This window comes from Bos javanicus, chromosome 6, assembly GCF_032452875.1.
Source record: "Bos javanicus breed banteng chromosome 6, ARS-OSU_banteng_1.0, whole genome shotgun sequence".
In the NCBI taxonomy this organism is placed as follows: Eukaryota; Metazoa; Chordata; class Mammalia; order Artiodactyla; family Bovidae; genus Bos; species Bos javanicus.
In genome coordinates this window covers 103219390-103244923 of record NC_083873.1, presented here as the reverse complement: position 1 = coordinate 103244923, position 25534 = coordinate 103219390, and the positions used below count along the sequence as shown (strand labels likewise).

General features: G+C 57.1%; 1 protein-coding gene and 1 long non-coding RNA gene across 3 annotated transcripts in view; one reads left to right on the top strand and one right to left on the bottom strand.

The window, feature by feature from the left end:
- Positions 1-25309, top strand: part of WFS1 (wolframin ER transmembrane glycoprotein) — a 31777-nt gene extending 6468 nt beyond the window's left edge. Inside the window, exons 2-8 of the mRNA XM_061420772.1 lie at positions 1510-1742; positions 10949-11031; positions 11491-11635; positions 13579-13749; positions 15458-15538; positions 16421-16566; positions 22531-25309. Of these exons, the coding sequence (XP_061276756.1) occupies positions 1511-1742; positions 10949-11031; positions 11491-11635; positions 13579-13749; positions 15458-15538; positions 16421-16566; positions 22531-24339 (2667 nt within the window). The 5' untranslated portion in view covers position 1510 and the 3' untranslated portion in view covers positions 24340-25309. The remainder of the gene's footprint in view (positions 1-1509; positions 1743-10948; positions 11032-11490; positions 11636-13578; positions 13750-15457; positions 15539-16420; positions 16567-22530) is intronic.
- LOC133249827 (uncharacterized) lies at positions 3364-5031 on the bottom strand. Of its 2 annotated transcripts, none has more exons than XR_009737111.1 (2): positions 4660-5031; positions 3364-3795 (listed from the first exon to the last, which is right to left on the bottom strand). It is a non-coding gene; the product is annotated as an uncharacterized LOC133249827 (long non-coding RNA). The 2 variants fall into 2 exon arrangements; XR_009737112.1 differs by having other exon boundaries at positions 4665-5031.
- Positions 25310-25534: the final 225 nt, after the last annotated feature.

Genomic DNA, 25534 nt, shown 5'->3' with positions numbered 1-25534 from the left:
GATCCTTGCGGACAGCCCGCTCGGTGCACGCGGTCCTATCTGCTTCAGTGTCTGTGTCCACGGAAGCCCGTCCCCGCTCCCCAGGGCCCCGGCCTGGGGTCCCGGGGCTGGGGAAGGCCTGGAGCTCTCAGTCCCGCAGTCTGGGGCTCGTGGTCTCCCTCAGTTGTGTCAGTGGTGATTTTCGCCTTGTTGCTAAACAACAGTATTGACTAATTGAGCCCTTTGCCCCTGTTGGTCATCGGATCTCTTTGCTTGCCAGTCTGTTCCAGTCATCGGTTCCGACACACCAGCCCCCCGGTTTCCATCACCCACGTCTAGCGTGGGCTCATATCCGGTGCCGTCAGGCTCGCCGAGTTGTGTCCTGGGGTTCAAGCCTGGTGTGGGGGCTTTGGAGTTGGCCAGGCCTGACCACATCCTGCTCCAGGGGCTGTGTTCCCCCCACACCTGTCTTCCACCCCTCTTCCTCTCCCCCTTTCCCTCCCTCCCTCTGCTTCTCATGTTTATTTTTTTTTTTAATATTTTATTATTCATTTATTTAGCTGTACCAGGTCTTCACTGAGGCATGCAGGATAATTTCGTTGCGGAATGTAGGATCGAATTCCCTGACCAGGGATCGAACCTGGACCCCTGCATTGGGAGCTCAAGAGTTTTAGCCACTGGACCACCAGGGAAGCCCCTCTCAAGTTTATTTTAAACTTCCACTTTGTGCCAGTGTATTCGTTTCCTAGGGCTCTAAGGAGAAATTGACAGAAACTTGGTGGCTTTAAACAGCAGAAACTTTGTCTCACAGCTCTGGAGGCACAGGTCCACGATCAGGATGTTGGCGGGGTTGGTTGTCCCGGGGGGCTCTGCGGGAGAGTCCTTCCTCGTCTTTCCTGACTTCGGGTGTTGTTGGTGTCTCTGGGCCTGCAGCCACGTCTCCCATCTCTGCCCCCTCCTCTACATGGCATCCTCTTCTCTGTCTGTGTGTTACCCTCTTATAAGGACCCCAGTCCTTGATTAGGGCCCACCCTAAGCCAGGATGCTCTCTTGTCAAGATTCTTGATTACATCTGCAAAGTACCCTGTCTTCCAAATAAGGTCCCCTGCACAGATTTTGGGTGGACAGACTGGGAGACCAGCTTCATTCCAGTGCAGCCAGATTCTGTCCCCAGGGCTCCATGTGGACCATCTCACTGAATCCTCCCGACCTGCCGCATCTCCATTTCTCAGATGAGCACACCCGAGGCCCGGGACTCAAGTCCTGGAGACTGAGGGTCCAGCTCATGGCTGCTGTGGGACCTGCCAGGCCAGCGGGCCTTGAGCAAGTTTCCTCCCTCAACTTCCTCATCTGTAAAATGGGAGTGTCTTTGCGGGGGCTATCGTGAGATTGAGTGAGATCACGTGGAATGCTGGGCAGCGCCCTTCCATTTCCCTTTGCCGTCCCGTCTCTCAACCAAAAGCTAGGGGCCAGGGCAGCCTGGGCCTGGCTGGCCTCGTGTATTTGACCCCCTGGTTTTTCTCGCATCAGGATGGCTTCCAGCGCCTCTCCTCCGAGCTCCTCTGGCCCCCAGCTTCCGCCGCCACCGCAGCCCCAGGCCCGCTCACGGCTCAACGCCACCACCTCGGTGGAGCAGGAGTTCAGTGGGGCGCCCCCCGCTCCTGGACCCCAAGTTGGACCTGGATCAGATGTGAGAGACCCAGCTGCCCCGGCCATGCCCCAGGCCTCACGGGCCAGGAGCCGAGAGAGGATGGATGGAACAGGTAAGGGGCGGGCCCGGGATGCCGGACTGTCCTCCCCGGGGGGTGTTCTGTGGGCAGCATGGACACCCAGGTCTTGGCATGTGGGCCACATGCCCCTGCAAGGTTCCTTCCACGGGCGGCTGTCCCCTGAAGTCGGGCCCAACCACTCCACCCAGGCCTGTCGACTCCCACCTCCCAGCAGGATCTGCTCCCAAGTTCATAGACTTGGGCTGCAGCAGATGTCATGTTTCCTTCCATTATTTATCATCGAATGCACTAGCTCCCACCTGCTCAGGGACTTGGCAGGTGGTCTGCACCAGGCGCTGTGTGGTGGGAGGTGGCGGGAGGCAGGCTCCCCTCTGGTCCCCCCCAGCACTCGGGGCGGCCCACGTCATCATCCCTTGTCCACCATGGCCACTCCTCAAGTGGCCATTTGGTCAGGTTGCTGTGCCTGGTCTGGGGGCCCCCCGTGGCCACTCCCCTTGGAGGCCAGCTGACACCCTAGAATTCACCTGGGCCCCTGGCCCAGGTCCCCACTGCCCTCTGGACCACCATCCACCATGCCCAGGCCCGGCGGCCAAGGATGGCCCCAAACCCCAGTCCACTCTTGGGCGCCCCCCTCAGGTTTCCAGTCTGTCCCAGGAAGCACTTCTCAGGGGCCGAGATGAGACAGTGTGAGGCCCCGGGTGGGCTGGGACCACTGGTTGTTGTGCCATTGACATTGGGGGAGGGTCACCAGGGTTTGGTCAGTCCACCTGCTGCTCACTGAGCACGGCCTGGTGCCAGCCCTGAGTGGCCATCGGTGGCATAGGTGAGCCCTGCCTCTGAAGAGTCCACAATCTCCTGGAAACACGGGACCTGGGGAGCACAGAGGTGGCCCTGGTACTGGGCTGGGGAGGGAGCTGGAGGCCTGCCTTGGGAAGAGAGGATGCCTGAGCAAGTTGGAGCCTGTGGGGGAGAGAGCACAGCCCGGGCAAGGGCCAGAGGGAAGAACTGACCTCGCCTTGGGTGGGCTTGGCCTGGAGAGAGCCCGGGACCTCCCAGGTGGTGGGGTGGAAGGAAGGATGGAAGGGTCGGAGTGGTTATGCTTGTGTGTCAGGCTTGTGATTGAGCTACAGCAGGAGTGAGCAGGACCAGGCAGCGGGCCTAACAGGAGCTGCCGTGAAAGGCTCCTTTGCGCTTCGGGGGCTGTTGTAGGTGAAAAAAGCCTCAAGCCTTGCTGTGAGTTTCATAAAAGCAAGGATGCCTGGGTCTCCGGCTGTGATGTTTGGGGAGAACATAGCTGGCATCAATGTTGCTTTTTCTAATAACTCACGCGGTGCTTCTCAGTATGTCTGTCTTATACTCACAGTGACCAACCCTGTGAAATAGGGGCCTTGGCTTTCACTGTAGGTACAGCGATCAAAACAGAGCCCACTGGGGACACGAGCTCCAGGGGTGGTGAAAGCCCCGCGGCTTCTCTTCGTGGCTCACCGCCTGTTGGGCTTTCTGACCTCTGCCCACAGTAAGAAATACATGTACCGTAGTCATAACCTGGCCCACGCCCACGTGCCTGCATGCACACACACACGCACACGCACACGCAGTGGGGATGGAAAGTTCCAAAACAATACTTGCCTTTACAGTGTGCCTGGCTGTCTGGTAAGTCTCCACGCTCTTGCTTTTATGTGCAAACAAATGCTGCTTTGGGCAGGTCAGTTGGTTCTGTGACCTTCTGGGTCGACGTCTGCAGTTTGAAAACCGCTGTCTGGTTTGGCGCCAGTGCTGATTTCCTGCCCACCCCGGCCGGGACGCCAGAGCATGCGTCTCTCCATACGAGCTGTTTACGTATGGAGCATCCGGAGCACGAGGTGGTACAGGAAGGGCCGAGACAGCCGGGGTGGGATGCTTGGCTGGGCTATTGACCTTGAGCTGTGTGCCCTTCCCAGGGAGTCGAGACGCCTCTCTGAGACTGTTTCTGTGAAGTCAGAGCAGCCACGTGGAGCCTGCGTGCTGGGACCTCGTGCTCATCAGCCCGGCACGTGGGATGTGGTGCTGAGTCAAGGCCCCTGGTCCCTTAGGTACCTGTGTGGTGCTGTGGGGGAAGGGGTCCGTGCCCTGAGCTACAGAACCCGATGTGCTGCGTGGGTGTCATCAAGCCTCCTCCCCTCCTCCCCTTCCTCTTCAGGACCCTCCTGGGGCGTCGCCATGTGCGTTGAGGCATCCGTCCAGTTTTAGGGCCCCACCCAGTCCCTCTTGGGTGACCGGCCTTAACCTAGGCTTCGGGCCCCGTGTGTCCGCATGCAGCGACTTCGTGTGAGTGTCAGGCTCTTTTCTCCTCCTGGGAGGCTTGTGCTGCAGACTGTGCGTGTGTGTGTGTGTGCACGTGTGTGTGTGCGCACGTGTGCATGTGCTTTCTCGCGTCTTGCACCACCACAAGGCAAGATGCCGTGACTTTTGTGGTCACAGGGTCCTCTCCCCCAGGTGCTCTGTATGAGTTAACGGGGTCTCAGCCCCCACCCCACCCTTCTCCTGCTCACCCAGCCTTGTTGTTTTGTTTTCCCCTTGAGAAGCTGGCTGCCTGAGGTGACCACCCCCAGCTCAGCACCACCCCTACTCTGTGCAGAGGCCCCTGCCAGGTGCCCTGTGGACCCAGAGGCTTTACGTGACCCCTTACGGCAGCCCGAGAGAAAGGCTCTGTCCCTGTCTCCATTTAGAGACCAGGAAACCAAGCCCCTGACTTGCCAGAGTGACCAGCACTGAGTGATGATGGGTGCAGGGATCTCCCCCAGTCTCCTGTCCCATAAGGCCCCCTGCCCCCAGCAGAGCTGCAGGGATCTCCCCCAGTCTCCTGTCCCATAAGGCCCCCTGCCCCCAGCAGAGCTGCAGGGATCTCCGCACTCTGGAGGGTGAACCAAGCCTGTGCTCCCCTGTGTAATTGTGCTGGACTAATGCCTACCTTACCCCAGAAACATACCCACTGGGCCCTTCTGAGCTCCACATCTCCTTCAGAGATCTCTGCTTTGTCTCCAAGGCCTTTGGGCAGACCCAGGCCTGATCCGGAATCTTGGTCCAGCCACAAACACCACCCCGCAGCCGCAGGGCGTGGAGACCAGGGCTGGAAAAATGCTTGGTTTCAATCTGGGTGAAGCAAAACAGCCTCCGGGGACAGACCGAGTCAAGACTGCCAGTTTCAGATAAGGAGAGTCGGGAAGCAGATGTGGTCTCCATTGGCTTCTGTCCCCGAGGGGAGGGGTGGAGAGTACTGAGCAAGTTCTGGGCAGGTTGGTGGCCTCGGGCTCCCAACCCCACATGTCTGGGCTGTGCTGCGTCCCTTTCCTTTGTGCTGTCACCATTGCTGAATGGAACACAGCAGACCCCGCCCTGCCAGCCCTGCACAGCTCAGAGATCATCCACCCAGGGAGGGATTGGGGTTAGTTTTCATTAACTCCCCTGTCCATCTAGCAAAGTTCTGCTGAGCATCAGTCAAGTACCAGTAAGTACTTCCAAGAGGAAGATGGCATAGCACCTTCCAGGCTAGGCCTCACTTGTGGTCCTTGTCTATGTTAACTCACTTCTCCAGCCACGTCCAGTTCAGTTCAGTTCAGTCGCTCAGTTGTGTCCGACTCTTTGTGACCCCACAGGCTGCAGCACGCCAGGCCTCCCTGTCCATCACCAACTCCTGGAGTCTACTCATGTCCATTGAGTCAGTGATGCCATCCAACCATCTCATCCTCTGTCGTCCCCTTCTCCTCTGGCCTTCAATCTTTCCCAGCATCAGGGTCTTTTCAAATGAGTCAGTTCTTCGCATCAGATGGCCGAAGTATTGGAGTTTCAGATTCATCATCAGTCCTTCCGATGAATATTTGGGACTGATTCCCTTTAGGATGGACTGGTTGGATCTCCTTGCAGTCCAAGAGACTCTCAGGAGTCTTCTCCCAACACCACAGTTCAAAAGCATCAATTCTTCAGCACTTAGTTTTCTTTATAGTCCAACTCTCACATTCATACATGACTACTTGAAAAAATATAGCCTTGACTAGATGGACTTTTGTTGACAAAGTAATGTCTCTGCTTTTTAATATGCTGTCTAGGTTGGTCATAGCTTTTCTTCCAAGGAGCATGCATCAGGGGTTAAGTAGAGGACCCCAGGCCACCAGCTGGTGAGAGGTCAAGTTGAGATGGAACACAGTCTGCGAGTCTGTGCTCAGCCACCGTGATGGCCTCTGGTGGCAGCGGTGACCACAGATGGAGCTCTGGAGTGCCCCAGGGCCCTGGGCCTGCCTCCTGCATTGCGGCTCAGAGCAACGCCCTGTGTACCAGCACAGCAGGGATGGCCCAGGCTGGTCTTCAGACTCGTGGGGGGTGAAGGCTCAAGGGAAGGGAGAGACAGAAGAACCAAGTAACTCTGTCCTCTGTGGGGGGCACCAGGCAGGGGCCATGGAGGACGAGGCGCCCTCTCTGCTAACCTCGCAGGGTTCACAGGCCCTCAGGAGTGCCAGGTCCACAAGGCCTCCAGTTCTGAGCGTGGGGCTGGCACTCGCTTAGGTGGCCACAGGGCTGCAGACAGGAATGGTGTCTGGAACCCCTGGTGGGTTCCGTTTGCCAGGAGGCATTCACCCTGGTGTTATCTGAGGGCCTGCCCAGTGGGTGCAGGAGATGGTGGGCAGGGCAGGCAGGGCCCACCTCTAGGAGGGAGACCCCGGGTCAGTGAGGGGAGGCCCAAACAGTGCAAGACACACAGGGCATGAGGGCTCCACGGGTGATGGCTCTGGGCAGCGGTTGGACGTGGGGTCAAGAGGTCAGACAGTCTCAAGTAGGGCCTCGAGGGTCAGGGTATGGAGAATGGGTGTTCTGGGGAGCATTAAAGCCTTTAAATGAGATGAGCAGCGTGATTTCTGTTACATGGAGATGACCTTGGACAACCGTGGGAGCTGAGGCCAGCGTGATGCAGGGCGGTGGGTGGACTGGGCTTCAGGAGAGCTAGACTGATTCCAGGCCTCTGGCTGGAGTCATCAGGTGGGCCTGGGGGGTGGGCAGGCAGTTTCACAGTGGGATTCAGAGCTGGACAGAGGGAATGGGCCCCGAGGAAGGCCGGGAGGTGAGAGGAAGGCCGGGATATGATGGGGTGAGGAGGTGGATGCAAAGCGCTGAGTCCCTGCTGCCCTGGGGACAAGTCACAGCCATAAACACTCAGTTTCTCCTTGTCCAGTGGAGGTGCTGGCTCGATGATCTCAGGAGCTCTGTACCCGGATTATTTATCCTGACTCTGATGGAAGCCCTGATCTGTCTGGTTGCTGTAGCATCCCTGTGACCCCCTCACTCTAGGATGACCTGTTGTGAGGACAGATGGCTGGGGCAGTGAGGCTCTCTCAGGTCTGGTGGCTTCCTCAGATCTCAGGAAACTCGACAATATGCCCTTCATCCCTCACCTTTCCCCTCCTCTTTGCATTTCAAGTCTTGGGCGTCACCTCCTCCAAAAAGCCTCTCCCATCAGGATTGATGACTCCTGGTACCTCCATAGATTCCACTTGTGGACTGTGGCTGTCATCGCTGGCACCCTGGCTGGGTAGAGAGAGCTGGGGTTCCTACCTCTTTCTGCTCAGTGCCCTTGGCTCCCGGCATCCAGACCGGTCCAGGGCGGGTGCTCGGTAAATGTCTGCTGGGTGAGTGATGAGGGGCAAGGTCCATGACCCCCGCTCGGGCCTGTAGGAAGCTGGGACCTCCCGGCTGGGACCCCCGCCTTAGAGCTCAGCCAGGCCCCTGGAAGAGGCGGGGTCACAAGGCTTGTCCTTCCTGTGTATTCATGAGAACCAGGGTTAGCATCTCGAAGGCTGATGGGGCACCCCTGGCGCAGGGTGACCCAGCTACCCACAGTGATGAGAAGGACACACGGGATGCCCTTGGGTTCTTGTCACCTTTCCCTCAGCTCAGCCCACGCGGCGGGCATCAGGAGAGGACCAGGGACTCTAGGAGGCCAAGGCTTTGCCCCAGGGCCAGTGATGTAGAAGGGCAGCAGCCCCGAGAGACGGGAGCAACAAAGTTGCTCACTGCGTGTTTCAGATTGTGCTCTTCTCAGAGCCTTTGGCGTGCATTCAGCAATTTAAACAATGCGCTCCAGCCAATCTAGATTGCAGCGGCCGGGTGAAACTGGAAGCCAGTTTCTCTCTCTTGCTCCCAGCTGGCTCCAGGAGAACTTGATAGGGATCAAGGGGCTGGCAGAGCCCTCAGGGCTGCTGGGAGGAGATGCCTGAGGCTCCCCAGCCCAGGGACCCGGGGTGGTCCTGAAGAATGGGAGCATTTGACTTGCTCAGTACTCATCCTTGTCCATTTCTACTTAGAACCTGTTCAGATCAGGAAGGTGAGCTTGGCAGTTCAATCTCTGGGCCACACGTGTTCCAGGCGCCATGCGAGTATTTGGGGAGACAGAGCTGGAGACCCTTCCTTGTCGGTCCCCCATCCATTCATCCCCCTGTCTGTTCAGCATTTGCTGATTTGTGTCCTGCCCAGGGCATGGAGATGGGCCAGACCTGCTGGACACAGATCGTCTCCATTAAAGGCCTGTGGGACCGTGAGAGATGCAGGAACGCGGAGATGGGCTGTGCCGGGGGAGGGGACAATTTCCAGGGCCCTCCTTTCATTTCATGACAAAATGTTAGGCCATGAATAACTTCTGTGGAAAATTAATCATGGACAGAATAATCTTTTTAGCCAATAGGTCTACACTTGAATCTTCCATGACCTTGGACTTGCAAATTCAGTTGGTCAGGAAAAGAGCTGTGAACTCGCAGGAGGTACCTGGTGTTGAACTAGGACACGTGGCCTCAGTGAGCCAGGGAGGCCCTGGGGTCAGCAGAGAGAGGTAGGGCATGGAGAGGGGAAGCAGACACACCTTGAGAACACCCAACTCTGGACCAGGCATCTAATCTCAAGTGTCCCATTCTTCATTAACAGTCCTACTGGCTGGATATTGACGATGGGATTGGACATGAGTCTCGCACAGTCACACAGCACTTTGATGCTGTCAACTGAAGAAAAAAAAAAAAGGGCACAACCTAAAAGTTGAGAATTACATTTTATTTGGTGGACAAAATTGAAGACTTAACCCTGGAACACAGCCTCTCAGATCTCAGATTGCTCTGAAATACTGCTCCCAAGAGACAGGGGAGGAGCCAGGATACACAGGGGTTTTTGCAACAAAGACCAGGTAGTCGGAACATCAGTAGATTACTGTTAAAGAAAACCAGATATCTTGAGTCAGGGAATTTAGTGCTTTTCTGTGTACGGGGTAGATGCAAGAGTCTGGGCTCACGGAAATCATTCCTTTGATCTGCCCCTCAGCTCTCTGAGGTCAGTATCCTGTGCTTTCTCATCCTGTGTCTCCCCAGAGTGCATGATAGGAGGGTCTGCCACATCCTTTGTTTACTGATAGACGCTCCATCACTCAGTTGTATCTGACTGTGACCCCATGGACTGTAGTCCGCCGGGCTCCTCTGTCCATGGAATTTTCCAGGCAAGAATGCTAAAGTGGTTTGCCATTCCCTTCTCCAGTTTACCGATAGGGTAGCAATGTTCTTTCACTCCTGAGGCTCAGAGTGCTAAAGATTCACACTCGGGTCGGATTTCTCTAACCCTGCACACCCTCCTTCCCTGCCCTTCTCTTTGTTCTCTTAGCCTGAGCCCTTGGCCGGAGAGTGCATTCCAGGGCCGGCAGAGAGCGTGACAGCAGCCAGAAGGGAGAGCTGATCTTGATGACTTAAGAAGCACTGAGGTCCGGGGCCAGGGCTGGGGTGGATGTCCTGGGCCCAGGCCAAGTGAGGTCCCAGGACCTCGGTGAAGAAGCTCAGCAGGGGGAACTCCACAGCGGGACGGGTATCATCATGTTTGCAAGCCATCCACCAAGAGGGGTGCAGCACAGGGGCCTGTGAGTCTCAGGAAGAATCTTCCCCTTTGAGCCATCCCCAGCCACCTGCTTCCCCTTTGAGCCATCCCCAGCCACCTGCTCCCACTCCTGTGTGCCCCAAACTGGACGCGGCCACTCTGCCTTTGAACTTCAGAGCTGTGTCACTGTAGGCCCCTGCCCTGCTGCCTCCCGACCGGGCACCCTGCACACAGGGGCTAACTCTGAGCCTGGTGGATGGAGCTGGTCCTGGGAAAGGTCTGGAGAGATGGGTTGGGATAGCTAGATATCCAGCACTGTTCCTAGGGACTGCTCTTATTTCCCTGAATTAGAGATCAAGAGTCTGTTAACCCCAGATAAGCACCTGCTAAGATGGGAGGTGACCATGGGTGGAGGCCAGGTGTGGTGTCGGGCAGAGGCCTCCTGTATTGGTTGCTTAAACCGGAAAAAGGGACTGGTGAAAAGTGATTAAAAAAAAACACAACTTTTTGTTATGCTACACACTGCAGGAGAGGTTATAGTGAAATCAGTGAAGTTACATGATGCTTTTATAACTTAAGATAACGTTTTATGAAGTAAATAGTGCACGAGGTATGTGATATTTGGACCCTTGGATCAAGTAATTCACCTGAAGAACCCACGCCAGGAAAGTGCCCCCCAAATAAAAATACACGCACAGACTGGTTTGTGGCATTGTTTTATAAAATTAGGGAGTCTGGGCATAATCTAAAGGTCCGATGGAGAGGAGAGGCCCAGAGGCCCTGAGTGTCCCCGCGGTGGGATTTCTGAGCCACTGAAGTGGTACATTTCACTGCAGAGCCACATGCAAAGTTGGTTGTGCAAATATATATGTGTATATTTCAAAATGTATGTACTGTGATTATGACCTCCCAAAGTCAATCGTGTGTAGATGACTGTCTTGGAAAACATAGATTTGGTTTGTTTATTGGGATGCTTGGCATTGGGGTGCAGGTTCTTTAAATCATTAAATAAAGAACCTCAGGGGCTTTCATTCCATCTCTTGCATCTTTCTAGAGCCCTGTTCAAGCCTGAGATCAGCTGCTCTGGCTGCAGTGAACCCCAGGGGCGAAAGTGGTTATTGGTCTGTGCCCCGCTCTGTCCTTGTGCCTGGAACAGGGGTTCCTTCCTGGAACCCCTCAGCAGCTTTGCGGTCCCTGTTCCCTGGCTGTGCAGCAACGGAAGGAGCATCCTGGCAGGCCCTCTCCACACCTGCTCTCATGCTCCTGACTCGGGGCTGAAGCCCGTTTCTGCCAGCCCCTCTCGTCCTCCAACAAGCGATAAGGACCAGCATGGTGACAGTCCGTCTGCTTGCTTTCCTGTGTTAAAGGACCTGCAAAGGGAGATGTGGACACGCCCTTTGAGGAAGTCCTGGAGAAGGCCAAGGCTGGGGACCCCAAGGCACAGACGGAGGTAAGGACCAGTGTCCGCGGGGAGCTCGGGCTGCGCCCAGGACAAGCTAGTGCTGAGCCTGCTATCTGGGCTTGGGTACAGCCTGCCTGTACCTGCCATGCGTGGGCCCCCATGTGTGGGGTTTCCATGTTTGTGGCGTGTTGCTTTTCTTCCCACCACTCTTCGGGGAGCATGTACGTGCTCACCTCTGTCCAGCTCACACCTGAACTTGGGCATCACCTCCTCTGATGCCAGCCCTGCCTCCTGCCTGTCCACATGACCCCACCCCCTCTCTCATTTCATCAGTGGAAGGGTGGGGTCCCCACACCCCGCTCTGGCTTGGGAGCACCGGGTGGACAGGGTGAGGGAGCCCAAGGTTGCCTGGTTTGGGGGCGGGGCAAGGCAGGATGTGGACTGGGGGCCCGGGCGCTGCATGGGGAGGCTGCCGCGGTGTGTGGTGTGACCAGATCCCGCTTGCAGGTGGGGAAGCACTACCTGCAGCTGGCTGGCGACGGGGATGAAGAGCTCAACAACTGCACCGCCGTGGACTGGCTGACCCTCGCCGCCAAGCAGGGCCGGCGCGAGGCCGTCAAGCTTCTCCGCCGATGCCTGGCGGACAGGAGAGGTAGGTGAGGCGGCTCGGAGGGACCCATGAGGGATGCTGTACTACTCTGCTAAATTAACCAACCGAAATAGCAACAGGGAAACCTGGTGCTGGCGACACTGTTGGGAAAAATGAGTGTGGTTTCTGCTGTACTCGTGGCTTTGCCTCATAGATGGTTTGGGAGTATAACATGGGATGTTTAGGGAACAAAGCCATTTTCATCCTCTTTAACTTGTGGTGGGGTCTCCAATGAGATATACCATCTGGGTTCTCATCCAAATTGAGGAGTAGACCATGGAGCCAAGTTGGAGGGCATGACAGGCCTGAGGTATGAGTAGCACTTTCTGAACTGACTTTCCATCCGGTCTGAGCGGAGCAGCTATGGACTGGGGGCCAGAGAAGGGCCCACCCAGGCTAGCACTCGGAGCCAGGACGGGCGTGGGTGTTGGGGGGCAGTGATGTGTAGCCTAGCCACTTGGGGACACTTACTATGTTATCCTGCCCAAGGGAAATGGTTCATTCCTGGTGTCAGGGTAAAGTGCTTCCTGAAGCTTCAAACCTCAGAAGAAAGATGAAAGTGTGTGTGTCTTAAAGGGGACCTCCTTTTTCCCGCTCAGATTGCAGAAGTGTTTATGGTTGTTATAGAAAACTTGAACTATATAGAAAACATAAAGATAGAAATTATCTCTAAAAATTATCTATAAACCCAGAGAGAAGTGCTCCGTAGTTTACTGTTTTTCCTTCTGGTTTTATATTGGAATTTTTTTTTTAAATGTTAGGGTTATCATATAGATATATATAAAACAAAATTTGTATACGGTATTTTTATGTATATATATTATGTATGTATATATATATAAGATATATAGAAATGATATTTATTAACATTATTTATTATTGTATAGAGTCTCCTTTCTCTGGACATTAGGCTGATATCTTTAATGATTTAGAACTGTCATGTTCTGCTGGCCAGAATTTCTTACCAAGCCAGCCTCCCTTGCTCCAGGGCAGGTGGGATGGTCTTGCCCTGGCCAATCGAGTCAGTGTGGCCCCCAGCGTTCACAGTTGGAGCCAGTGGCCTTCCCAGAGGCCCTGAGGGGGGTGGCCAGGGCAGGCCTGAGGACTGGCTGGCGTGTGAGGGAGGGGGCCAGGTCTTACGTAGCCCACACCCTCCACCTTCTCACTGAACGCGTCCTGATCATAAAAGGAACGTGGGCTCTGGTGGAAGGTTAGGGAGATGCTTCAAAGGAGAAAATAATATCAGTCCGCCACCCGCATTCTCACTGTCCCCTGGGGTGGGGGAGGCCGGGCTGATATTCCTGGTAGTCCGTGTGCAGGGGGAGAGGCGGCCGCTAAACGGCCCATGAAACCTGCTCCCCATCTTTCTGTGGGCGAGTCTTTCCCCCTGGGAAAGGGCCGCCTACGTGGGGACACTGCTCCCGGCTGCCCTCGGGAAGGGCTGATGCTGTGAGTGTAGGGGTGCCCCCCGTCTTGCAGCCTGGCTGCTCACTGCAGTGAGACTGACCGGGGTTTGAGACCAGCTCAGCCTCTCTGACTCTGTGGCCTTGGCACCAAGTCCAGGCCACCACCCCTGGGTGCCTCAGTTTCTCCATCTGTAAGATGAGAAGAGTAGTACCCCACCAGAGGGGTCCTTGTGAGGCGGAACCTGGGAGGGGAAGGAGCCAGGAAGGTGGGGAAGCCTTGCCCAGCGCCAGCCCTCCGTGGCCACTCGGCGAGCGTCTGCTGAAAGGCCAGGCCGAGCCTCCCACCCTTGGGGACTCAGGCCAGACACTTGTCTGGCTGGACCTTTGTTTCTGCCCTGGTGATGAAGATGCCTGCAAAGCCGCTCGTGGGAATCTCTTCCCAAGCCCCTTCAGGCGGTGCTGGCCGGGGCTGGGGCGTCCCTGCCAGCTTCCAGGTGGGCAAGCGGGCGGCCTCAGGCCTCTGACGCCTCCCTCTCTCAGGCATCACCTCCGAGAACGAGCAGGAGGTAAGGCAGCTGTCCTCTGAGACCGACCTGGAGCGGGCTGTGCGCAAGGCGGCCCTCGTCATGTACTGGAAGCTCAACCCCAAGAAGAAAAAGCAGGTAGCCGTGGCGGAGCTGCTGGAGAACGTGGGGCAGGTCAACGAGCACGGTACGCGCTCTGTCTGTGGGGCCTCCTGGGCTTCTGTGCCGGGATCCTGGGGGCTCCTTTATGGGAGCTGGCATGGGGGGCTCCAGGGAGCTTCTTGCAGGTGTCCTGTAAGGCTGCGGAGTGTCCTTCCTGGGCGTCCTGTTCCTGGCACCCCTCAGGGCCCCCCCAGCTCTGGTTCTACCTGACCCGCTCCACCCCTAGGGTTGTCTCACCTGCTGCCCACGGGCGGAGCTGCAGGCCTTGGCATGTCCAGGGTGTCCTCCTCCTCCTGAAGGGGACAGGGAGTGGGGAGGGTGAGAGGTGCCAGCAGTGACCTGGGTCCCCGAATCCCCAAGAGCCTCTCCAGGGCTGGCCCCTTTGCCAGCCTCTTCAGTGCCCCCACCTCCTTCTAACCTGGCTTTCCGAGAAGGGCACGGGCAGCTGGAAGGACAGATGGACCAGGAGAGTGGGCGTTACTGACTGGGTGTGGTCTCTCCATTTCCAGGGTTGGGGCTGACTTCTGTCTCTTGGTAACCTTGATAAGCACCTGGCCAGGGCTCCATCCAGCTCCCTCCTGCCCCGAGGGGGAGATGGTGGGGGTGGGGCTGGGGCCACCTGCCGATGCATCAGAGAAGATGAGTGGGTGGGCACCTCTGCCCCTTCTCCGGGCCGGACTCTTTTCTGATCTCTGATCCTCTAGGGTCTGACAGAGGCGGCCGTGAGGCTTGGGGCTCCAGTCGCAGGACCCCCGAGAGGCGTGCTTGACCTGACAGGTCCGGCCGCCCCTCGTGGAGCCCCAGTGACCCTGCGGGACCATGGCCCCGCCCCGTTCCTGCTGCCCCCTCACCCACTCTGGGCTCCTGTGGCCCCTCCCAGTCACGGTGCCCCTCCCCATGTGTTGTCTCACCCTGTGGTCCAGCCCCTACCTGACCCGACCCTGCAAAGACCACTTGGAGCCTGACATGGGAGAGCCCAGTGAACGCCTGCCTGGGTGTGGGCGTTGTGGGGGGAAGGTGTCGACAGAGGGCAGGATATCTCAGTCCTGGCTCTGTGTTCACCCACTGAACCGACTTTTGCACCAGGGCTGGGGACACAGGAAGGCCTGCCCGGTGGCCCTGGGGAGCTTGGTTTCTTCCAGGGGAAGATCACACCAAGGGACAATGTCAGCAAAGGTGTCCGGGGGCCGGCTGTGCTGATCAGAGAGTGTGGTGTGTCCAGGGCTTGGACTGTGCCCAGCGGGGCCCACGTCACCTTGTAATGGAGATTGAGCAGTGGTGGTCCCAAGGGTTGACCTTGCACAGCCCTCCAGGGCCGCATGGGGGACACTGGCAAGTTTCTGGGGGCTTGCAGGGGATGGGGCTTCCCTCATAGCTCAGTTGGTAAAGAATCCGCCTGCAATGCAGGAGACCCCAGTTCAATTCCTGGGTCGGGAATATCCGTTGGAGAAAGGATAGGCTACCCACTCCAGTATTCATGGTCTTCCCTGGTAGCTCAGCTGGTAAAGAATCTGCCTGCAATGCAGGAGACCTGGGTTCGATCCCTGAGTTGGGAAGATCTCCTGGAGAAAGGAAAAGGCTACCCACTCCAGTATTCTGGCCTGGAGAATTCCATGAACTGTGTAGTCTATGGGATCGCAAAGAGTCAGACACGACTGAGCGACTTTCATTCACTCATTGCAGGGGATGGGGCAGTCAGCTGGCCTTGACTCTCTCCCGCTCTGTCCCTGCAGATGGCGGGGTGCAGCCCGGGCCCGTCCCCAAGTCCCTGCAGAAGCAGAGGCGGGTGCTGGAACGCTTGGTCAGCAGTGAATGTGAGTACGGCCGCCAGTCCTGTGCTAGCGACACCTTTGGCCATGCTGTCGCCCCCACCACCCTGGGCTTCATGTCTGCGCCCCCCGACTCCCCGTCAGTCCAGGCCCGGCCCCCAGGGTCTCAGAGGCTGACAGATCTTCCTTCCAGTCCCTTCAGGGCTATTGGTTGGGTGTTGGTGTTCTAGGCTCTGGGATTTGGACCCCACCCACTGGGAGCACATACACACTGGAGGGACGAGAGGGCAGTGTAACTGTCCCTGATGGAGAAGGATGCTGGGGCCTGTGATGGCTGTGAGCCAGCAATGGTGGGGAGGTGGGTAGCCCGCGAGGGGCAAGGAGGTGGATGCTCCAGACTGAGTGAGCGAACCTCATTGGCAAAGGCCTGGGAGCACCCAGCTGGGAGTGGGGGCTGCCGCCAGCATGGGCTGTGGGGAGGTGGGGATATCGGGCTGAACTTGGGGGTGGGGGGTAATGAAGATTTGGGCACATGCCTGGCACATAGTAGGACCTTGGAGGATGCGTATTGGCTGGAGGGGCTAGTAGGTGGCTGGGCTGCAGGGGTCAGGGCCGAGGGAGTACAGGGGTCCGAGCAGCACGGGCGGAAAATGTTCTGAAGAAGGGTCCGCATGGAGCCTGGCTCAGGCAGCCCCCCAGGACTTGAAGGGTGGGGGGACACTTCTGGGGAGGGACGGTGGGTCCGCAAGGCCAGGAGGCCTTGGCAGGCTGGCCTGCCTTTCTCTCCTCTCATTGTCCGGGCCCGAGAGGGGTCGCCCGTCTCCAGCCTGACCCCAACACAGCTGCTGCCCACCATGTGCCCATCTCCACGGGGCGGCAGTGCTCACGGTCTCACCGACCTCGCGTGTGTCCTCTCCTGTGCTTCAGCCAAGAGCTACATAGCCCTGGACGACTTTGTGGAGATCACCAAGAAGTACGCCAAGGGCATCATCCCCACCGACCTGTTCCTGCAGGACGACGATGATGACGAGGTGGCGGGCAAGAGTCCCGAGGACCTACCCCTGCGCCTGAAGGTGAGCCCTTGGCCCGGGCCACCTGCCTGCCCGGGTGCCCCCCAGGAAGCTGTAGGTGGGAGACCTCGCCCAGCAGGGAACCTCCAGGGCTGTGTCGCTTGTCCTGGATAGGCCTGTGCCGCCAGGTTGTCCACATAGCTGCATAAGGATGCGTCCTCATGAAAGGAGGCCTCCTGCACACGCTCAGGCTCTGGAGGCAGGGGCGCTGTTGGCGTCGGGCGGGCCCAGTGGTTGTTGGATGTGCACGGGCACCTTTGCATCTTTCCCTGCAAAACGCCATGTGGGGAGCAGGGTGCTGTGCGCTGGAGACCACCTTTCACTTAGACTCCATCCTTTGGAAAAATTGTCTGTTTATGGCCCAGAGGAGAGGTCAGTTCCTCGAAGGTGCCTCCCCCCAGAAGCAAAGTGCGGTCTTGTGTTCAGGAGGGCTCTGCGGTGGTGCCTGTTTATCTGGATCTGCAGGGGTTCGAGGAGCGAGCGGGTGTGGAGAGGATGGCAGGGGAGGTGACCGAGGGCAACCTGAAGGTGGACGGGGGTGGGGAGGAAGCTCGTGTTCACCACCGCCTCCCACCAGGGAGCAGCCGTGATTACAAGGGATGAGCACGGAGCGTCTGGATCTGTGCCGACAGCCAGGAGTGGCTGCTCATGCTCCTGGAGTCACAGCTTTTGTTTTCCTGGCCATGTGGTTTGTGACTAAAGGGGGCAGATATAAGCCTTGGTGAAGTTTGACCACGGCCCCCTTCACCAGTTTCCCCAAGTTCAGCTCAGGGGGTTGAATTCGTCTTCTGTATCCCCCTTTGCTGAGAGCACCAGGATTTTCAGAAGTCTGGCCACCTGGCCCCAGACAGGTCCATCCCCACTCGTGGCCAAGGGGACCCAGCCAGCACAGGGGGCCTCTGGGCAGGCAAAGCATCGCAGAGCCCCTGGCATTGGTCCCCCAAGAGTCTGTAGGGTTCTGTGCTTCCCCAGCTCCTGGGCTCGTGTAACCTGCCCACAGTATGGTTGGAGTGTGAGCAGGGTTGGGGCCGGTGATGGGACGTGTGCTGGTGTGTCCTCATCCCAGACACGGCCTCAGTGTAAGCCCCATGCTAGGGGCTGAATATGGGGGCTCAGAAAGCCGCCCTCGTGGGTTGAGAGGCCACCTCTGGGAAGCAAGTTCCTCAGAGAAGCTGCAGCCCAGATGGTGGGTGTGAAGGCCACGCTCCGGACCAGCAAGCTTGCTGAGAGCCCCTGAGGGCAGGTAGGGCGTCGGGGTGAAGGTTCTGAGGCACAGGGTCAGGACGGCCCAGGAGCTGGGCCAGGGAGGTCACCGCTTTTATTGAGGGCCCACCTGGGGGCAGGCCTGGGCTAAGTGTGTTCCAAATGCCATGAGAGAGGCATGTTCTCACTAACATGAGAGAGGAAAGGTGGAGCGTTTGCCATGCTTCTTGGCTAAAGAGGAAGTGCTCCCCAAATGCCAGTGAGGGTCAAAGGTGAGGGAAGAAGACCCGTGGGCCAGGCGGTCCCGGCCTGGACAGCCTAGTTTGCGTTGTCCTGGCATACTTACTAATAATGCCTGCTTTCAAAAGCATCTCAGTGTGCACAGCAAGTTATGTCACATTCCTTACGGGCGACAAACTCGGTGCTGTAAGATGTCTGAAATTCCTTTTTGTGAAAAAGAGATTTAAAGTATCCTGACAAGAAATAAGGCTATTTTTTAATTTTTTGCAATTGTTGTCCGAGCACTTTCATTGCTTTACAATTTATCTCATTAAAAGTGTTTTGGAAGGCTTCCCTGGTGGCTCAGTGGTAAAGAATCTGCCTGGCAATGCAGAGGACACAGGTTTGATCTCTGATCAGGGAAGATCCCACATGCTGTGGAGCAACTTAACCCGCAAGTACAAGTACTGAAGCTCGTGCACTTAAAAGCCTGTGTTTCACGACAAGAGAGGCCACTGCAGTGAGAAGCCCACGAACTGCATCGAAGAGTAGCCCCTGCTGTCTGCGACTAGAGGAAAGAGCCCATGCGGAAACAAAAGACCCATCTCAGCCAAAAAAAAAAGTGTTTTGGAAAAGAGAGAATGAATTGGAGCAGAATGAATTTCCTGGAGCTCAAAGCTGTCCCGGCCTTTATTAACCACCCCCTGGGGACAGAGAAGGGGCATGTGCCTGGGGAGGGCCCGGCACCCCCAGTGGAAAGTGCCAGACACCCCTCTGCAAGCTGACGTGACCCCCAGGGATGTTCCAGGCTCCAGGCTTCTCCAGCCTTTGTGACAGATGAAACCTTCTTAAAGATGGATTCAGAAATGTCTTAAAATCCTAACAGTGTTCGCATCACATTATTGAAAGTCCAGCACGTGGACGTTCGCTCAGGTCTGAGCAGGGTCTCAGTGAACCAGCCCGGACCCTCTGGGCGAGCGGTGGCCTCCTTGGTTGGCTGCCCAGGTCAGTACCGGGCAGTTCTCTTCAGTTTTTCCCATCAGCCAGGCGTGTCCGTGGTGAAGGCTGCTGGTGACCGCAGCCTGGGTCAGGGTGCCCTTTCCCATCCTGTCATGAACTGACTCCCTACTCGTTTTTTAAAAACTTCTTTCCTGCTCAAAGTGAAGTTCATTTTAGGACTGCCTCTACAGAAAAGGTTTCTAGTCTCACAATTTGGTGGGGTCCCAAGTAGTAGGGCTTGGGTAGAAGTGACAGGGGACAGAACAGGGACCTTAAAGGACAGCTGTGGTCACGGCGGCCACAGGGGCTCACTGTGCCAGCAGAGGTCAGCACTGTTGGACTTCAGGTTCTAGAAGCTTCGTTGTCTTTTAAATGTCCTCTCAACCGTGTGATTGTGTGGTCTCAATAGGCAAAAACCAAAAAAACAAAAAAAACACCCAATAAATAATGTGAATGGTTTTGAGCATTAGGAGTTTCAGGTTAATTTTAAGGTGCCAGCTACTTGGATGCCTCCAGGCCAGCTCCCCCAAGGCTGCTCAGCACTGACTGCAGAGAGAGAATGGAGGCGAGAACAGGAGCACCGGGTGCCTTTGGTCTGTCTGGTTAGAGAGGCCCCATCGACAGGAATTAGCAGAGCAGACAGCGGCTGACGCACGCATGGGCTCTTTCTGTTGCTGGTGTGTCTGGCTTTTGGTCGAAGGGGCTCCTGCAGAGCTGGAGCAGGTTCTGGAGACACTGGTTTGCTGTCTGGCAAATGTCAGATATGTGGGTGATACCACTCTAATGGCAGAAAGTGAAAATAAACTAGAGAGCCTCTTAATGAAGGTGGAAGAGGAGAGTGAAAAAGCTGGGTTGAAACTCATTATTTAAAAAACAGGGGATCATGGCATTTGGTCCCATCATTTCATGGCAAATAGAAGAAAAAGTGGAAGGAGTGACAGATTTTACTTCTTGGGCTCCAAAATCATTGTGGATGATGACTGCAGCCATGAAATTAAAAGATGCTTGCTCCTTGGAAAGAAAACTATGACAAACCTTGACAGTGTATTAAAAACCAGATGCATCACTTTGCTGACAAAGGTCTGGATAGTCAAATCTATAGTTTTTCCAGTAGTCATGTGTAGGCGTGAGAGTTGGATCACAAAGAAGGCTGAGAGGTGAAGAATTGATGCTTTTGAATTGTGTTAGAGAAGAGTCTTGAGAGTCCCTTGGACTGCAAGATCAAACCAGTCCATCCTAAAGGAAATCAACCCTGAATATTCATTGGAAGGACTGTTGCTGAAGCTCTAATACTTTGACTACCTGATGCAAAGAGCTGACTCATTGGAAAAGACCTTGATGCTGGGAAAGACTGAGGGCAAAAGGAGAAGAGAACCACAGAGGATGAGACGGTTGGATGGCATCACTGACTCAGTGGACATGAATTTGAGCAAACTCCAGGAGATAGTGGAGGGTGGGAGCCTGGTGTGCTGCAGTCCATGGGGTCGCAAAGAGTCAGACCTGACTTAGTAGCTGACCAACAAGTGTCAGAAATCCCCACCAAGGCTGACTTTATGGTATTCGAAGTTCCTTGGTACCCTACTCCAGACACGGTGAGCACTGGGTCTCCTCCTGGGGAAGCTGGCCCAGGAGCTGGAGGAGCCCTGAGCTGGTTTGTTGGTTTCATCATTTTCTTGCTTGTTCTGAAACAGAGGGTAAGTGGACTGTTAGTTGAATGAGGAATGCAGCTCTTTGAACATATACAAGTGGGGTTTCCCAGGTGGCTCAGTGGTAAAAGAACCCGCCTGCCAATGCAAGAGACTCAGAGATACTGATTCGATCCCTGGGTCAGAAAGATCCCCTGGAGCAACCCCCTCCAGTGTTCTTACCTAGAGAATCCCATGGACAGAGGAGCCCTGCAGGCTACAGTCCATGGGGTCGCACAGAGTCACACACAGCTGAGCATGCATGCACTACCCCATGTGGGTGTCTATAGAAGTACACACACACACACACACACATGTGGGTGTCTATAGAAGTGCGCACACACACACACTCACGTGGGTGTCTATAAAAGTGCACACACACACACACGTGGGTGTCTATAGAAGTGCATACACACATACACACACACACACACACTGTTAAACACTCCTGTTTCCCCTGTAAGCCCAGGTCCCTCTTACCTGGAAAACTCACTCTGCCAGCTACTCCCGGGAGTCCTGGTCATCCAGAGTTGACACCCCAGCCTCTTGGGCAGATGACAGCCACACCCCAATGTTGCCACTCAGTGTGGTCCCCCAGGATCCCAGCTCCTCCTTTGCCCTTATGTTCATGGGGCAGAAAGATCGTGTCCCCGGGACGTAGATGGAGGCGGGGCTGCCCACCTCACCCGGCTACTGACCGGGCTTCCATCACATTGCCCCTCAAATGGGCTGTGGGCTCAGCTGGGCTTCCCTGCCCCGACGTGGGTGTTCCTCACAAGGACCGCCCCTCTTCAGCATGGTCCAGTCCACGCCCCTGACCTCCTTGCGTGAGCCCTAGCACGGTCATGGACACGTTCTCTTCTCAGCTCCTTCAGCTTCTCTCCTGTCTCCCCGGAGCCCTGGTGGAGCTGAGAGCTTCAGGACCAGGCAGGAGTGGGGGCCGCCCTGGATGGCAGGAGCGTCCCTGCCTCCTGCCCGAGGCTGGTCCCCCACTCGCGTCCCTGCCAGCCCCTCATTCCTCTTCTCTTGTGGGAATGGACAAGTGTTTCCGCTGCCCTTGCCTCTATGTACAGTCTGTGGGGGGCGGTGGGACGTGAGGCGGGGAGCACCCGCCTGGGGCTGTGTGTCTGTTCTGAGCACACGGGTGTGCAGGGGTGGGTGGTGCAGGCGGCGGGTGTCGGGGCTCCTGCTGCAGTGAAAATGTCACATCAGCCCTGTTACAGCTGAATCATTTCCATTCACGTGGCGTGAACTCTCCTTTCTGGAGTCCCCACTCCTGGGACGGGCAGGGCCCAGGGTAGGCTGGTAAAGCAGCACTTCCTCTCCCCGTTGGTGGGTCACCTCCCCCCCCACCCATCCCCCATCCACCAGAGACAGAGGCTCAGGAGGTGAAGTCCTCATCACAGGGGTGGCTGAGATGCAAGTAGCCTGGTCCTCTGTTGTCTTTGCAAGTGTGAGGCCCCATGGGGAGGGAAGAGGGGGCCAGGTGGGCTCCCCGAGGCACCCAAGATCTCACAGGGGAGATGGGCACTCATGAGCCTGGAGACCCTTGTGGACAGTCGGGTACAGTCAGGGACTAGGGATGGGCAGGAGGTAGAGGGCAGACCCTGCGGGACTGGGTAGAATCAAGGGCAGGTTTGTGGGGGCCATGTGGAGCATGAGCACCTAGAGAGAGAGCTACAGGTGGAAGGACTTTGCAGACCGAGGGACCCGCCGTTGGTTGAAACAGCGGGTGAGTTCACTTTGCCCAGGGCCAGGCCCCGGCTTCAGGGAGACTGGAAGGGTTAACCAGGGAGCAGTGACGTGGCACAGAGCGGTCCAGGTTCTAACGCCCCTCCTTTGTCTCCACCCCTCCTCCCAGGTGGTCAAGTACCCCTTGCACGTCATCATGGAGCTCAAGGAATACCTGATTGACCTGGCGTCCCGAGCGGGCGTGCACTGGCTGTCCACCCTCGTGCCCACCCACCACATCAACGCCCTGGTCTTCTTTTTCATCATCAGCAACCTCACCATCGACTTCTTCGCCTTCTTTGTGCCCCTGGTCGTCTTCTACCTGTCCTTCATCTCCATGGTCATCTGCACCCTCAAGGTTTTCCAGGACAGCAAGGCCTGGGAGAGCTTCCGCGCGCTCACCAGCCTGCTCCTGCGCTTCGAGCCCAACCTGGACGTGGAGCAGGCCGAGGGGAACTTCGGCTGGAACCACCTGGAGCCCTACGTCCACTTCCTGCTGTCCGTCTTCTTCGTCATCATCTCCTTCCCCATCGCCAGCAAGGACTGCATGCCCTGCTCGGAGCTGGCCGTCGTGTCGGTCTTCTTCACGGCCACCAGCTACATGAGCCTGAGCACCTCGGCCGAGCCCTACACCCGGAGGGCCCTGGTGACCGAGGTGGCGGCTGGCCTGCTCTCCCTGCTGCCCACCATGCCCGTCAACTGGCGCTACCTGAAGCTCCTGGGCCAGACCTTCTTCACGGTGCCCGTGGGCCACTTGGTCGTGCTGAACGTGAGCGTGCCCTGCCTGCTGTACGTCTACCTGCTCTATCTGTTCTTCCGCATGGCCCAGCTGAGGAACTTCAAAGGCACCTACTGCTATCTGGTCCCCTACCTGGTCTGCTTCATGTGGTGCGAGCTGTCGGTGGTCATCCTGCTCGAGTCCACCGGCCTGGGGCTGGTGCGGGCGTCGGTGGGCTACTTCCTCTTCCTCTTCGCTCTCCCCATCCTGGTGTTCGCCCTGGCGCTGATGGGCGTGGTGCAGCTGGCCCGCTGGTTCGTGTCCCTGGAGCTCACCAAGATCGCCGTCACCCTGGTGCTCTGCAGCGTCCCCCTGCTGGTCCGCTGGTGGACCAAGGCCAACTTCTCGGTGGTGGGGATGGTCAAGTCCCTGACGCGGAGCTCCATCGTCAAGCTCATCCTGGTGTGGCTCACAGCCATCGTGCTCTTCTGCTGGTTCTACCTGTACCGCTCGGAGGGCATGAAGGTCTACAACTCCACACTGACCTGGCCGCAGTACGGCTTCCTGTGCGGGCCGCGGGCCTGGAAGGAGACCAACATGGCCCGCACCCAGATCCTGTGCAGCCACCTGGAGGGCCACCGGGTCACGTGGACCGGCCGTTTCAAGTACGTGCGCGTGACCGAGATCGACAACAGCGCTGAGTCGGCCGTCCACATGCTGCCGCTCTTCCTGGGCGACTGGCTGCGCTGCCTCTATGGCGAGGCCTACCCGTCCTGCAGCCCCGGCAACGTCTCCACGGCCGAGGAGGAGCTCTGCCGCCTCAAGCTCCTGGCCAAGCACCCGTGCCACATGAAGAGGTTCGACCGCTACAAGTTTGAGATCACAGTGGGCATGCCCTACAGCGGTGCCAACGGCAGCCGCGGGCCTGAGGAGGACGACGTGACCAAGGACATCGTGCTGCGGGCCAGCAGCGAGTTCAAGGACGTGCTCCTTCACTTGCGCCAGGGCAGCGTCATTGAGTTCAGCACCGTCCTGGAGGGCCGCCTGGGCAGCAAGTGGCCCGTCTTCGAGCTCAAGGCCATCAGCTGCCTCAACTGCATGGCGCACCTCGTGCCCGCCCGGCGGCACGTGAAGGTAGAGCGGGACTGGCGGAGTGCCGTGCACGGTGCCGTCAAGTTCGCCTTCGACTTCTTCTTCTTCCCCTTCCTGTCGGCGGCCTGAAGACGCGCCCCGTGCAGGAGCGGCGGTTGCGCGTGGCTGCCAGGACCTCCCCCGTGTGCACCCCCCCCTCCCCCCGACCCAGCTGGACGGCGCCACACTCATCTGTGTGTGTGTGTGTGTGTGTGGGTGGGTGGGTGGGTGTGCAAATGCAGGGCTTCGGAGATCCTCAGTCGCTCGCAGCCGGCTCCCACCTCCGTGAACAGGCTGACCGCTGTAGCTCTGTCCACCCTGAGCGCCCGGCGTGGTTGGAAATTGCATGCACGGCCTCCACCCGTAGCCCCGACCTCTCCGCGTGCAGCTGGTGTGCCAGCCAGACTAGGATTCCGGCGCCCGGAAAGCACTTTACAGACACTTGTTCTCCTCCTGCACCTCCTCCACGCACGACCCCCGCCCCCCACCCCCTCATTTACTTCCGTTTGAGTTTGTTCTTTGAATAACTAGTAGTCCTGCCGTGTAAATTTGATAGCCTTTCTTATTTATTTGATCGCTGCTCAGCCTTGACAGCTGTTTGCCAAGCCCAGGGGTGGGGGAGTGGGCCTGCAGAGCTGCTCTGTCACCTGCCTGGGGCCCCGCCTGATTCTGAGATGGAGGCCACGTGGGCAGAAGCCCTGAGCTCTGCATGCAGCAGCCTACCCGCCTGGAGGCTCTCCTGCCTGGTGGGTTGTGGGTGAGTTTGCCAGGGTCTTGTCTGAATCCACAGGGACCATCCCTGGGTAGATGCAGGTTTGATCCCTGGGCCAGGAAGAGCCTCTGGAGAAGGAAATGGCTACCCACTCCAGTATTCTTGCCTGGAGAATCCCATGGACAGAGGACCCTGGCAGGCTACAGTCCATGGGGTCGCAAAGAGTTGGACATCATGGAATCTGGATTGCAAACCCTTCCCAGTGCTCAGAAAAGCTAGACCGTGTTCAGAACCAGAAAGCAGAAAGTCAAGGTCCTGAAGCAGCTGAAATAAAAACCTTCGATGAAATTTGCTGTCCTTTAAGTCATTTTTTTTAAAAGCACATGCTAGAGAATCAACAGGTGTCTACACTTGCACTGAATTACGCACAAGTACAGTTTGAGTGACAAAGAGCAGAATACTCAATAAGCAACCCCAGCCCCACTGGGCTAGGGACCCCACCACCCAGCTGTCCACTCAGGCCTTACTAGGTGTGAAATGCACAGGGTTACAATGATTTGAGAAACTCAGCGC